Genomic DNA, 15,263 nt, shown 5'->3' with positions numbered 1-15,263 from the left:
ATTTATATTTCATTATGAAACACTCTGTAGAGTTAGAAGTGCTACATAACTACTCTACTTTACTTAACAAAAGAAAAAAAAATATGCATGCATCCCCCCAAACTCATGACCTCTTTTTATTTAATTATTCACTACAACAACTACTCCTACTAGAACAGCTTCAGCAGCAATAGATGCAGACAGGCTGCTTACCTGAATCACTACATGCCATTTTTTCTCCAGAATAGGAGTTGCAAATATTGAAACCCAAGATAATACATCTATACATACTTGAAAGAAAATTTATGACTCCTTAAATGCAGTTTCCTTAAGGCCCATTAACAACATTTGTTTATCTATCAAAACCAAACTGCTAGAAATTATAGTATGCTTTGATCATTAGAGTAATTTTCTAGACAAAGGAAGAACAAACATATAACTCAGACAAAATTATAACACACAAAATTATCATGGTAATAATTTGAGATATAGCGGCCTTCAGTTATCATAAACCATTAGTGGCATAGTGAATGTTAGATACAAACTGAGATAGGAATGGAGTTCTGCAGTGTGCAGCCTCAGGCAGGGCTCTACAGGAAGCTTCTCACTCTCTCCAGCTGCTTCAGGTATTTGACTGGGACACCATGGAAGATTCACAAATTTTTCAAGTAGTTAACTCCTGATTTCTGTAAAAGATTACTATCCAAAAAAAGACATGACTAAGACTGAGCTAAATCAAGTTAAACTCCTCACAATGACTCTCAGTGGCATTTCATTTGCTGTTTCCATTTAAGAACTGAAACAGGGCCCAGCCAAAAGCTTTTATCACTTGGTTTAAGAAAAGATTCCATCTAATTTCTTCTTTTAAGCCTTCCCTTGTTTACATTTTTATGCTTTCCCTTGTTTATATTCTTGCTGTCAAAGGCAAACCAAAATTTTAGCTATTATCATCATGTATGTCCTTCTAGTTTTTATTGGCCTCTAAGTTTTCATGTGAATAAAAAGTATATGTGAAATAATAAGAATGAAGTACTTAGTAAGATGTGTTCTGCTCATTTTATTAAACAGTAAATTAATTCCATTTGATGCTTAACAAATAATCTTTTGGCAGGAGAAAGCTAAGAGAATAGACACACAATCTTGGATAAAAAAGTACTGAACAAAAGGTTCTCACCTACTGGAAATACTCCCAAAAACCAGGGAAACACTGGTTCAAGAAGATTTTCACCTACCCATTTCAAATATATTTTAGTTTTGATAAAATGTGATTATCTTCTTCCGTTGAGAAAGAACATACCCTAAGAAAAAGAATAAAAATATTTCAGCATGTATCTTAATATTAGAAACATCTGAGACTGCTTTCTTCTTCAAGAAGTATCAGTGCAGGACAAAAGACAGATTTAAGAGTTGGAAACCTATTACTGAGAGCATTGTGCCACAACTTACAATAAAGCCTCATGAAACACTAGGGCTCTGCATATGGAATGTGCCCTTACAAATCTCCAGGAACTCTGCCTTGTTTTGTAGAAACACAGCCATCTGTTAATATTTGGAAGGGTTTGGACAAGAGAGACTTCTAGAAAAAGCATACCCTGTGATGTCATTTGCTGGAATAAAAGTGACAAAAGGCCCATGTGGGACAGCTGGGTTCTAAAGATCCACAACTGTTCAGTGTTTGAGCCTGCCTTGCTTTCCTCCATGCTCTATCTTACTCCTACAGCTGTGATCTCCACGGCTCTGTCCTCCCTCTCTCAGCAGGATGCTTTCTATCAGGTAGCAGCAAATGTTGTGTTGGCTGCTGGCTGGCCAGGTTCCATCAGCTTCAGCAGGGAGTGACTGTGCAGACTGCTCACATCCACAGAGTAACACCAAAGAACTGCATAAACATCATCTGCTCATCTCACCTTCCCCCTCCATCCCCCGCTTTGAGATTCCAGTTCAAAGCAGTATTTTACTTGCATTTGAAAATTCGATCTGGTCTAATAAATATATTCATTTAAAACAAATAAACACACATACAAAAAGTAATAATTATTTTCAAAGCATCTTTTCTATTTTTCAAACAGCCACAGAAAACATCAAACATTTCAAAAAGTCAGTATTAATATCAACTGTTTAATTGATATATTAATAGAATAGCAAACAAGATGTCACATGATGACTATATTCTGCTAAAATAATAATGCAGAGAAAATGCCAGATATATCAACTTGCCTGATTTCATTTGAAATTAAAAAAGACTGCAAGTAAAATTACTTCTATATCAGCATAACATGTATTAATGGTATGCATGTTACATGATACTCACATGTATATACCAAATACATATATTATCAATGTACTATGCAATGTACATTATATATATAAATAGACAGGATATATAGCACATACTAATAAATAATATATTTTTAATCATTGTATAACACATTCATATTTGTTACATAATGTAAATTGAATAGTATATTCAGTATAAGCTTACTACATATATTACATTAATGTAATGGCTATGTTGGTAAGACATTCATTTCTATACTGGATACAAATATCTTTCTTTTTGATGCAAACTATAAATAGGAGCAGGGATGGATCTGAAAGAAAATGGAATAAATGGAGAACATACCTGATGAGAGGATTAAACTGAGTTGCTTACTGTTTCAAAATTAATGCTGAAAGATAATGTAATTGTTCCTTACATAACCAGTAAGAGAGTTAAAAGATCATAAACCAAAAATAAGTCTGAAACTAAAGAACAATAATAGCACTAAAATAAAAAAGTGTAACTCCACTACTAAATCTGCAGTGATAATTAGAATCAATCTTTTAAACACTGGAAAAAAGTCTCTAAAACAGTTCTTTACTTTTTGACAGCTTGCTTCAGAATGTTTTCAAAGCAACTTCTGAGGCAGGTTTGTTTTGCAAAAGATAGATAAGATGTAAGTCACAGTTCAAACTTTGTTTTACATTTCCACATTGCTCTATCTAGCAGCAAATGCATTCTTAGACTATCATATTTTGAAATGTGGTAGGGCAATTGTACATGGAATTTATTGTATTTCTGAAAATCAGTACAAAATTGCTGATGAATGAGTTTCAGGGATGAGAACTCAGTAGAAAACCATGCATCTCCAACTTTCTCCTTGCCTGTTTATTCTGCTTTCATTATCAGTTTGCATCTTAATTTTTACACTATAAACTGAACTTTTGCTATAATGCATGCCTCAGTCATTCCAAATGTAACAATTTCTCTAGAATCAGCATCTCCCACTAAGCAACTGGTTCATACCTCTGCACTGCAAACTCAGTCTGATATATATTAATTATTTTGGTAGCTTTCTAGATCATCACTGCACAGAACTCCGAAATCCAGCACTGAGGAGCCTGTAATGCTGCTCAGTATTTTTCTTTTTGAGTCAGTTACAGTTAGCTCAGAATTTGCGATAGGTTTCCTTCAGCAAAAGATCTCCTTTTTCATCAAGTCATTAAGACTTCGACACACTCAAGCCAAAATCCAGACGTTTTTCAGCTATGCACACAAACTACCTCAGCTGCATTTCATCCACCTGAAACACACACCAGCTCTTTAGGGGACAAATGTGACAGTCCCCTCCGCTCCCTTTCCCTTATCCAAGATGCCTATGGAGTGGGCTCTTTCCGCCCTCAGCTCTGATGGCTATCATAACATTTTCATGGACTTCCTGCCCGGAAAAAGGATGGACACAGTGGGATCCTGCTGCCCTTAGCTAACATGGCTGCAAGGTGCTCTGCCTGGTTCAGCTGTGTGACAGCCTTCGCAGAAACGAAGCAGGAGCTGACACTTCCTCCCTCCTCCTCTTTCTCCTCCTCCTCCTCTGAGCACAGCACAGCGGCTGAGCGCTTCACACAGAACTCAGCATCCACCTGTAGCATCCCACAGTTCTGGGATGGACACTTTCTGGTAAGCAGCAGACACCTCATCAAACACCCATACAATAATTGTGTCCTTATTTCAGAATGCAACTGCTTTCTATATTTTCAGCTTAGCCTACAATTCTGCCCCTAATAACTTCTGAACTTAATAGACAATTTGGAACAGGAGTTAAAAAGTCTGAAGGATAACTCCACCTGTGCAGCTCCCCTGGAAGCTGGCACTCATGCAAAGAAGGAAGGTTCAAATTAATGTCCTTGATGAGCAGTGGGTACAGCTCAGTTGTTACATGAGCCATTTGGCAGTGCCAAAGAGAACTAGAAAGGCAGCTGGCACATACCATTGATTCCCTGTGAAACTGTCAGAGTGGTGCTTCTCCAGGGGATGAAGAAGGGCTCAGGAAAACATAACATGCCAGCAGCTTACAGTTTAAATGACATAGTTATAATATTATTACACTATTACAAATACTTAGAACATCAGAAAATGGTATCCACCACTCAGTTTATTATTTTACCTGATTCTCTTAGGCTCTATAGATGGTAATGGACCTTCTTCATCCCTCATTTTACTTTCAGTCTCCTTTCTCCATTAAACATGCACACAAAACTATAAAAAATGCTCTCACAAACAGTCTTTTAATTCCAAAACCTGTAGTACCCTTTGTTCTCACTTTTTACACCTTTGCAATTCCAAAGCACTCTCAATTATTTCTACTTTTGCAACTCTTACCCTCAAATATAACACCTAATGGACCTAAATTTATTCTTTCTCCATCTTTTTATACCCATTTCCTTCTTCCTTTGATTAGTTATGGCACCTTGTGTGCTGTAAGTAACGGCTGCATTGAATTTCCACTTGTTAAAAAAATTAGCAAAAGTAAATTACAATTATATTTATCACAGTAGAACAATCTCATAAGCTGATGAAAGCCATGAAGCGGTGTGCCAGACATTTTTTTTTCCTGTCAGGAGAATTAAAACTATGGATAAACAGTTCTAAAGCTTCCAGCTATCATTTGCTTGCTTTTGTCTTCACAAAATCAGACTTGTCTTTAATCTTGGATTACATTTATTTATTTCAAACACGGATGCTACAGTCTGGTTTTGCCGTCTTTTTCTTGCTGGATTGTTGGAAGAAAATTAGTCTTTTATAAATCAACCCCCTTCCCCAAATCACAGTGCAGTCAGAAAAAAAGGGAAAAATAATGAAGACAGCCCTGAGATTTTACTGTGCTCCAGCTAAGAACACAGCAATCGTGCTTTGTCTCACACACTGCACTGCCTTACCTCGATCGCTGCTTTTCCTCTCGTCCATTGCTGAACCGCCTGGCCCAGCTCCATTCCTGTCCTCCAGGGCTGCCAGCTCTTTCTGCCATCAGAGAACCCTCCCATATCCCTAATCCCAACACCTTGTCACAGGGTAATTATAGTGCTGGCATGACCCCAACATCTCTCCTATATCAAACAATTTCCACTTGTTTGCTTTACAGGGAGTGACGGAATTAAACACGTATTCGGACTGGAGAGACTCGTTCAGCACCAGCTTACCACATGACCTTGACAAGTGACCTTTCCTTGGCTTCTAGAAAACGGGTATAAATGTGACCTTGGATGATTCTCCGTGAGGTACTGAGGGAAGACACAGCACCAGCGACCCCACCTCAGTCCTGTCCCTGCAGCCACTGCTCCGAGAGTCGCCCTGCTCCAGCTGCCAACCTGCAACAAGACACGGCAAACGTGGCCAGCACTGCCCCAGGACACAGCAGACCACGCTGCGGCTCCCTAGGTTCTTATCTGGAATCATAAAACGACCAGAAGAGCACGGAAAAAGCAGGAGGATGTGTCAGGAGTCTCCTGCAGTTTCTCATGCAAGCTCTGCTGAGAACGTGTCACCCCAGCTCCCCTCTGAGCTCCGCTCTTTCACAGAATTATAGAATATTCTGAGTTGGAATCACATCATCGAGTCCAACTCCTGGCCCAGCACAGGAAGCCCCAAGAATCCACCCTGCGCCTGACAGCGCTGTCCAAAGGGTTTGTGAACTCGTAACCACTTCCCTGGGAGCCTATTCCAGTGCTCGACCACCCTCTGGGTGAAGAATCTTCTCCGAAAACCCAACCTAAAGCTCCCCTGACGCAACTTGAGGCCATTCCCTCCCCCTTATTTGTAAGGGCTGACGGGCCCCGCTCGCCCCCTCCGTCCCCGCCAGGGCAGAGCTGAGAGCAGGGAGGGCAAAGGGATGGCACGGGGCCGGGGCTCACTCACCTCAGCAACCTGCCCCGTGCCAACAAGTCCCAGCCGTGCCCTTCCAGGAGGAGCAGCAGCCCCGTTCCCATTTCCCTTTCCCGTTCCCGTTCCCGTTCCCCTCTCCCCTCCCGGCCCGGCCCGCCGCCCCCTCCCCGCGCGCCCGGAGCAGGGCGGGGCCCGCCCGTGCCGCAGCCTCACCGCGCGCAGCGCGCATGCGCGGGGCCTGCCGGTGCGCACGCCGCCCGCCCCCGGCCCCGCCCCGCCCCGGCCCCGCCGCCGCGGCCACACCGGGAAGGGCTCCAGGCGCTATGGCGGCGGCTGCGCGCAAGGTAAGGGGGGAGCGGGGCGCGCCCCGTGCCGCCCGCGGGGCCGCGCGGCGCGGGGCCGAGGGGACGCGGGGGACGCGCCGAGGGACGCGCCTGACCCGGTTTGTTTTCGGCCCCGCAGGTCGGAGGAAAGTTCCCGCGGCCGGCGGCCGCCTGAGCGGCAGAGCGACCGAGCGGGAGCGTCCGGGCCCGGCCGCCAGGCCTCTCCCGCCGCCGGGGCAGCGGAGCCGCGCCGGGCGGGCGGAGAGCGCGGGGGTGCGCAGCGGGCCCGCCTCATGCGCAGCCACCTGCGGAGGGGCTGAGCGGAGCCGCCGCCGCCGCGCCCCGCGCCGGGGGCTCCTGGCGGGGACTTCTCGGGGCAGCTCCCGCCGCCCGCCCCTGCGGAGCCGCCGCCGAGGCACCGACACCGAGCCCTGCCAGCCGGAGCCGCCGCCGGGGAGCGACCTGTCAGCGCACCTCGCAGGCCGGCCCCAAGGACCCTTCCCACGCCTCGGTTTGTCCCGGGAGAAGGAGAGTTGGGAGCCTGTCCATGCCTTATCAAGTTCCTTATCTGAGCGGCTCCCAGAAGCTGTAGACCAGTTCAGCTTTATCTGGTATAGGGGAGAAAAACAGTGTAGCTCTCGCACTCCATCCTAAATCGAGGACCACTTATTCTGCTGAGGTTTAACACACGAAGATGGTGAAATGCGGATTGCTGTGTGAAGCAGTAGATCCTTGTTGTGGAGCGAGGGCTTTGTATTCGCCTTCCAGTTCCTGATCTGTGCCCTGTGAGAGAGGACGCTAATCTTTCTCCTTCATCCCCCTTCCCTAAACCTTTCCTTGCTTCCATGTTGCATTGATCAGACTTTTGGTCAGTGTTGTTTACGGAAGGGGGGGAAAGAAGGCAGTTGAGGTTACAAACAAAAGTACTTGTATGACTCATCTACTTGGATTTAAGACGTTGTATCCTTCTTTCACGGGGCCTTTGCTTCTCTCTGAAGGAATCAGATGCTTGTTCCTATTCTTCCAGAGGAGGATGGATTGAAAGTTGTACGTTTTAGACTTTTTTTGGGCCACTGCTGATATTGTTAAAAGACATAATGGGGCTTTTTCACTGGATTATTGCCAGAATTAGTTTACACACTGAAACAATGAGTTGTTAGGCTTCTCAAACGATAATATTTGTCCTGCTTTAATATAAAGTTGCTGTGGAGGTGTTTTAAAAATTGTGGAGGACAGTCTGCATCAGAAGAGGCTCTCTTCATCTCTGGTTGGTGTGGCAACCACAATCTGTCCTCGATGCCTTCAGCCTTGGCCATCTTCACTTGCCGCCCGAACTCCCACCCGTTTCAGGAGCGTCATGTCTACCTGGACGAGCCCGTCAAGATCGGCCGCTCCGTGGCTCGCTGCCGGCCAGCCCAGAACAACGCCACGTTTGACTGCAAGGTGCTGTCCAGGAACCATGCTCTTGTCTGGTTTGATCACAAGACAGGCAAGGTAAGATGTTTATTTGAGCACACTGGAACTGCACGTTTGTTTTGGCAAGTCCCTGTAGATTGCGGATTGCTCTGGTTTTGCTGTAATAAATGCAGTTGCATGGCAAAGGAGTAAGGTTTGTTCTAAAATGATGACTTCACAGGTAAGTTGGTAATTTCTTACTAAGCAGAGTCTTTGAATATTATGAAAATCGTAAAACTAACAGTTGAAAATGGTTAGAGTACTGAAAGACTTGAATGTCTCTTAATCGTTGCTGGAAGTAGGTGATTTTGAGGTGAGTCATGCAAATGTGAAAGCACATTGTATCGATATAGTAGTGTAATAGTATTTTTTTCAAATGCTGAGAAGTTACTGTTTTATCTGTGTATGTAAATTGATTATGAGGAGTGTTGGAAAATGGATTTAACAAAAAATACTGTGCTTGTTTGGTACTCTTCCTACTTGTCCTTTAAAAATTTTATGGAGTATTTTGTTTGGTTCTGATAGAGGTTTATTACTGGCAACAGGAGTGTAATGAGTAGCATTCATTATATAGGCTTATTGATAGTGAAAATGGTTTTAAAATACATCCTGTGTTCTTAACTGTCCCTCTCGCAAGTCTGGCAGTCTTGTTAAGTGAAATTGAGGGGTCCTGTAGTGCGTGTTTTGTCCACTAGGGATTGAACTGGGACAAGTAAAGTTGTTTTACTTAATGACTGTCAAGTTAATTTTAAATATCCAGCAAAAAATTAACCAAGTGCAGACTACAGTTGCTCAGCACTGTATTTTTTTTCCAGATATATTGATATTATGCCCTAGAATTTAACGTGCTCTAAATCAGCTGGTTTTTAGCTTCACACCAAGCCCTTCTACAAAATGCAGTCAGTGTAGCTCTGGATTTTAAGAATAATATGCTCTGTAATTAATGCAGATTTTTTCAGTAGTATGACACAGCATGAGGAGCAGTACAACGCAGTCAAAGTTCTTAAACCTTCCATTGTTAACTATCCTATGTTACGCAATACTTGGGCATGATGGGACAAGACAAGCATTTAATTTCTTAAGGCTGGATTATGGCATGGCTTTCAAGTTACCTGTAGGTAATTGTGCAAACTGCTATCTGTATTAAGTGTTTCATTAAGTGTGTTGCTTTGGCTCTATTGTGTATGTGATGTGCATTCTTGGATTCTAGAACACTTAAGTGCTTGAGATATTTTCACTTTAGTCTTTAACCTTTCTCATTTGTCTCAACAGAGAAAACGTTCCAATTTATTGTGCTGTCTTTAAATTAGAAAGTATTATGCATATAGCTTTTTAATGAACATTTCTCATGACTTACAAAGATTTTGAGACCCCCACATGCTCTACTATGATTACAAACAGTCTGCCATATTCAAGATGGTTCGTTTGACATAGCACTGAGTGTTAAGCAAGTCTGCTAACTGATAGAAAAACTTCAAAGGCCATCAGGTGTGGGTTTTTTTGTTTGTTTTTGAATGTCAGTAAGCTTTGGCTGCTCTAATGTAGGTAAAAAAAAATATATGCTTACTCATTTTATTTATCTGTTTTAAAATAGCAACTTAGTAGTTGTAGTAAATAAGAGGATTGTAAATGATAGTTCTTGAAATACCATCATGGGAAGATTTGACAGGGGTCTGATGAAAATTGCCAAGGTGGGGATCTGTAGCCATAGTGATCAGCTAAAGAATGGGTTTGGGATCATGCCCTGGAATCCATTCTTGTTGCATGTTAAATGTGGCAGTGTTGTAAAAGGTTTAAAACATTGTTATAACAGTGTTAATTTATATATATATATATATATTATATATATAAACAATATAGCAGCATTGTTTAAAGCATTGTTATAGCAGGAGAATTTCAGATTTTGTGTTTGTTTCTTGGCAGTATGGACTAGTTTTTTATCTGGTTGAGTATCTGAATGGTAAATTGTGAGACAGTTGGAGGAGAGGGGGAAATGCACCATTAGAGATAATTGGTATCAAATGCTGTTGTGAAAAGGCAGGTAGAAGATGCCGATAAATACAGGTTTGATCTTGAATCACAAGAACTACTTAAAAAAAATTCTGTGGTGTTTTCAAGATACAACCCAAAACCTAAAACTATGCCAGAACATTTACATGCACTAATGTCTACTATAATTTTTTACATAACAGCTAATAAGCACATCTCATTTAGAAAACTGTCATTATCCTATCAATGACCTATATTTAAACCTGCGCAAATTCTCTTTGTCATAGTATTTGTAAACATTTCTTAGAAGCTTATCTATAGGATATTTATCAATTCTGGGGTTTTCAAAAGATAAAAGACCTTCAAATGTTAATTTGGTAATGAAAAAAATCTTCAGATATTTCAAAATGGTTCATGAATGATCTGGGACTGCAGTTTCATAAGTTGTGGACTTTGGCAATACCAGTTTCTGGCATTACTAGTCACTTAGTCCAGTCTCTGTGCTGCCTCTTGGGCTGCCTTTCAATTGTACTCCAATACTCTTTTTTTCCTGAGGGCTTGAAGTTTTATTTTGTTTAGTGAATCGTGTGAGTGATCCTGTTTACTACATAGTCTGTAAACAATTTTATCAGTATCATCTGTAAATAGGGGTAGAACCTGAAGAGAGGGAGCATCAGTAAGCAATGCCAAGGGAAGTAGTACAGAATTTTTTTCCTGAGGCAGAGGTAGGCATAAGATGAAATATGTCACATAAGTAGACCAAGTTGAAGATAACATGTTATGTGCAGTTGAAAGATGTGAATGTTTATTTTGTATAAAGGCACTTTAATTATGTATGGAAAAAGTTATTTGCCCAAGGAGATAATGTCTATGTAACACCAGCATTATTGAGGATGAAAGTAGGATGAGTTTTCAAGATCACCAATATATAGCAAGTAAAAGCAGGTACTTAAAGTTGGATTTGCTTTTAAAAATGTTTTTAACATAATATGTAAGTTTAAATATGTGTAAGATAAAGGTGGAAGGAGATGGTGGTGGGATTATCTGTACTTAGACTTTCTCTGTGCTTAGTAATATTTTTATAGACAAACAGTGCAATGCTTCTTTTTGTCCATGCTTGTAGATAGAGTGTAATAACTCCTAGTTAACTAGTGGATTTTTCATGCAGTGATAACATTAGAATATTATGCTTAGAATTCATTTTGATTTGTTTTGTTTTAGTAATTACAAGTTAATGAATCTGGGATTTTTTTAGAGGTGCCTGAAAAAGTGACTCACTAGATACGTAGGAAGTAGATGTTGTGCTGAGCATGTAGTGTTCCAAAAAGTGTGAATCAAAGCAAAAGAAAAAGTGGGCTATAGTTCAGAAAATCTAAATATGTTTGTTCATCTCATGTCACTGCATATGGGAGGAAACACTTTAAAATTGTGTAACTGAAATAATCTTAAACTTGGTTTTTTGGGTTTTGTTTTCATTTTTAAAAATAGGCAAGTGGAAAACCCTTGAGAATTTGTATGTGACTTCTTCCAGGCTGAAATGCTTTTGACAGATGTTGTAGAATCTTTTAGTAGAAACCTGAAGCTTCTGACAGATATCCAGGCTTTCAAAATCTGGAATTATTCAGTGACTTAGATTGTTGTGTTGCTTTTATAAGTACTTTTTATATGGAATTCATTGCCACAGTTTACCAAAGGCTCTGAGAAACTGTGAAAAATTAAGTATTTTCTTAGATCAAAAGCACTCCAAAGAACTGGTCATTTTTAGTAACTGGAAAAAAAACCTGTAGGTACAAGTTGCTGTGTTAATGGTAGCTAATACTGGTGTTTTAATTTAATTTAAAGCAGATACGAATTGAATTGAGCACATTCATATCTTGGTGGCAGAAATGCTAACTGGTATATTGAAAGCCATAGTTTCCATAATAGTAAATTAAATTCATTAAGGCTATGCTTTATGGCTTCTAGACTTAAAATATGTGAGATAAAAATATTACAAAAGACTTCCTGCAGGAAACATCCTCTTTAAAGAAAACAAACACAAAATAGATTTCCCCCCTCAAAAAAACCCTCAAAAACCAAACCTCAGAACAACAACCAACCAAAAATCCAACAAGTAAAACCCAAACCCAACTAACCATACCAAACCCCAACTACTGCAGACAATCAGCCCAAAGGTGCAGCCTGTTGAATGCTGTTAGCATTAATCTGACCCAGTGAAGTTTACTCTGGTGATGTTTGAGGATGACACCAAGTCTGTGAGTGCTGGTGTGGTGTGGGTGAGTTGATCTGCTCAAGGGCAGGGCTGCTGTGCACAGGGACTTGGCCTTGCTGAGTGAACAGGCAGACAGCAACTTCAGGACAAACGTGTAGGCTGCACTTGGAAAGGAAGAACCCCTTGCAGCTTATTAGACCCTATCTAGGATACTGCATCTAATTTTGGACCACTCATGCAAGAAATACATTGATAAATAGGAGCTGAGATTAGATGGTCTTTCTTTGTGCTGTATTGTACTCGGGATAAAAGTGAATTGATATGAAAGAAAGAAAAGAAAATTGATAAAGAGGAAATATGTTACTCAACATTACATAAAGTGTTTTGTGGATATCAAGAGCTTGGCATGATTCAGGAAAGTACAGAACATTTTCTCTGGTCATTCTGCTTGTTTAGAAGTATTTTAGTAGATTCATCTTAAAAAACTAAGTGGGATATGAAAAATTGTATTTGGAATTGCAGGGGTAGAGACGCAGTAGAGATTCCTGTGTGATACTGTGGTCTATTTAGTGTTGATCTGTGTAAGGGGTGTTTAATTTCTCATACATTGGTAGCATTTATTTTGATAGATCCTATGTCTGTGATTTGTTTTTCCCTCTATTATATCTTTTCAGCTTTCTGTTAGGATTGTTGTCCGAGAGACGAACAGATGTTTTATCTTTCAGTACTCTCAATGTTGCAGTATGCTTACAGTCTGCAGTGGAGACACTTTATCTTCCAAACATTGACTGTTTGTTCCAAGTGCCCTGGGAGACTGACCTGGGATCTGCTGTAATGCACTAAGGTGAAACTCCAGTGCTTAGGTGCTGCTGGCAAGAGGGTGATGTCAGGCAGCCCTTACGTACACCTGTTAATGTTTTTATGTAAGTGCTTTTCACCCTGAATGAACCATCCAATTTTATACTGATATGATCATGAGGATAGTATGGGCTAGGGAGCTCTTGCTTTCCACAAACTTCAGCACCATGGTTTTAGAAGCCAGTGTAGGAGTGCGGGTGGCCTTTTATAGTAGAGGTAAGTCAGTGCTGACAAGGATTTCCCTGCAGAGATACCATCTAGAGCCACTGCTGCAGAGCTAATACTGTAATTCTTGGAGCTGATCCATTGCAGTCATGATGCATCTATCCTGAGCCAGGAACACCAACACATTGATTAGGCTTTAAAAACAAACAAAAATCCCTTTTGTATTTGCAATGAATTTTTACAAACCTCAAATGAATCAGGTTACTTAGCCGGAATGAAGGCCAGTAAATGTGTTTTCCTTAGATCTCTAATGGGATGGTTTGGGTTTGCTCCTGGTCCCAGGCTTATAAATGCAAAAACTTGCTGCCTTACACTTTGATTATATAAGGTTGTTCTTGATATTTACTTTTTCATAAGTTAGTTGGGCAATCCATTGATCGTTTGCAGGTGGATTTACATGGCACTGGAGAAATACTTTGATCTGACTTTATCTTCTCATTTTTTTTAAAGTAAATTTGACAGGTTCATTTTCTTATTTATCTAATGAAAGTAATTGAATTTATGTATGCTGTAAAGGACCGTGTGGGTGAGGAGTGTCTGTGTCACTGTACTACTTCGGCTGTGTTGATTTGAATCTGATTTAGCTAAAATTCTGCAAAATGTGTTGATACATACTCAGCTCTTTTGTGGCATTTTAGGTTTTGTCATTTCTTTTAATAGGTAACATCAAGTGAAAATGATTACTGTTTGTGGAACCAGGCCAGTGAAAAGGAAGAATGCTGTCTCCATCCCTATAGCTAGCAATTTTACAGTCTATTGCTGCTAAATTATACGATTGTTTGTTGTCTCTGGATTTTCTTTTGAATCACATCAATACTTGCTTGCTGTTAATGTTGCTCACTTGCTGAGACTTTGGATTATCCAAGAGTCCTGAATTTTGTTAGATCTTGCTGTGACAATGCATTAATGTTCCCAGCTTGTCTGTCTTTCCAGAAGTGTTTCTGCTTGTGGCAGAATTGTTGGAAGAAGGCTCAGCATTGTCACATTTTTGTTGAATATAGGCAAGTGTTTTTTCAGTCTGCCCTAGGAGTGCGAACATCAGGCAGAGGGATGGGTTGGGCTGTACCATCTTGCAAGAAGACATATCTGTCTGCCAGAGGCCCAGAACAGTTTCCTCCTTGAAAAGGAAAATCATTGTGCTGGAGCCAGACAATTAATTGGATACAATTTTCCTGTTGTGTTGTACCAGACTTGTGTGTGATTGAGCAATGCTTTAGAGTTTATTTCAGTCTTGAGTAAGTATAAATAAATGATGAACTTCCAGCAGGCTTATAATAGAAAGTCCAAAATCCTGTAGTAACACTGTAGTTGAGTGGAAAAACACAGAAAATGTTAGCAGGAGTTTGACTTTTTTTTTTCTTTACTTTTGTAAAAAGTCAACATAAAAAGTACTGGGATTAGTCAAACGTAGTTTAGGGCATGAGGAATTTATAAGATCTTTGCAGAGCTAAGGAACATTACAGTATTCATAGTTGAACTGTGGTGTGTAGTGGAAGGAAAAATGTGCTATTCCTAACCTTTAGCTTATAAAATAACATTAACCAACCATTGGAGAGACTGAAGAATTGACAGTGAGATGGGCTTAATTGCAAATGTCCTAATAGTGTAAAATAGGAGAACTTGAAACTAAATACAAAAAATTTTTACAGTATTGTGCTACTGTTAAAATAAGCTTTTCCCCAATAGGAATACCTTCTTTAGTTTTAGTTTTCATGTGATAATTCAAATGTGTTAAAAATATTTATTACAGACAGTCTTCAATACAGAAACCATGCAATGTCTCATATATGTAAAAAAGCTATATAAAACCAGAAAGGTGACCTTTTACTCTTGTATGAAGAGAGTATTGAATAGAAACCTAAGAATTAAGTTATCAGTGCTGCATATTCTCATGATTACACTTGCAGTATTTCTTCCATAAAAATAAAATAAATGCAAGAGCTTAAGAAAAGTTGTGGATGCTTGTAACCATGTATTGAGTAATACCCTTTTTAAAGGAAGGAATAGCAATGCTTACGTTTCAAACCCAAGATTAAAAGCTCTGTAATGGGCCAAATAGATATTTGTACAGCGAGTTCTTTTAAAG

General features: G+C 40.3%; 1 protein-coding gene and 1 long non-coding RNA gene across 30 annotated transcripts in view; one reads left to right on the top strand and one right to left on the bottom strand.

Moving 5' to 3' along the window:
• Positions 1-1,023: 1,023 nt before the first annotated feature.
• On the bottom strand, positions 1,024-6,248 carry LOC146431718 (uncharacterized). Its single transcript, XR_014854738.1, has 2 exons — positions 6,149-6,248; positions 1,024-5,601 (listed from the first exon to the last, which is right to left on the bottom strand). It is a non-coding gene; the product is annotated as an uncharacterized LOC146431718 (long non-coding RNA).
• An 85-nt stretch (positions 6,249-6,333) lies between these two features.
• The window catches only part of SLMAP (sarcolemma associated protein), a 76,428-nt gene continuing 67,498 nt past the window's right edge, over positions 6,334-15,263 (top strand). For all 29 annotated transcript variants that reach the window (XM_085072666.1, XM_085072663.1, XM_085072656.1 and 26 more), the window contains exons 1-2: positions 6,334-6,459; positions 6,578-7,932. In XM_085072666.1, coding sequence (XP_084928792.1) covers positions 7,735-7,932 — 198 coding nt within the window. In that variant the 5' untranslated portion in view covers positions 6,334-6,459; positions 6,578-7,734. The remainder of the gene's footprint in view (positions 6,460-6,577; positions 7,933-15,263) is intronic.

Source organism: Lichenostomus cassidix, chromosome 12 (genome assembly GCF_008360975.1).
Source record: "Lichenostomus cassidix isolate B80296 chromosome 12, HeHo_3.0, whole genome shotgun sequence".
NCBI lineage: Eukaryota > Metazoa > Chordata > Aves > Passeriformes > Meliphagidae > Lichenostomus > Lichenostomus cassidix.
The sequence above is the reverse complement of the archived record's forward strand: the minus strand, read 5'-3'. Positions and strand labels throughout refer to the sequence as shown.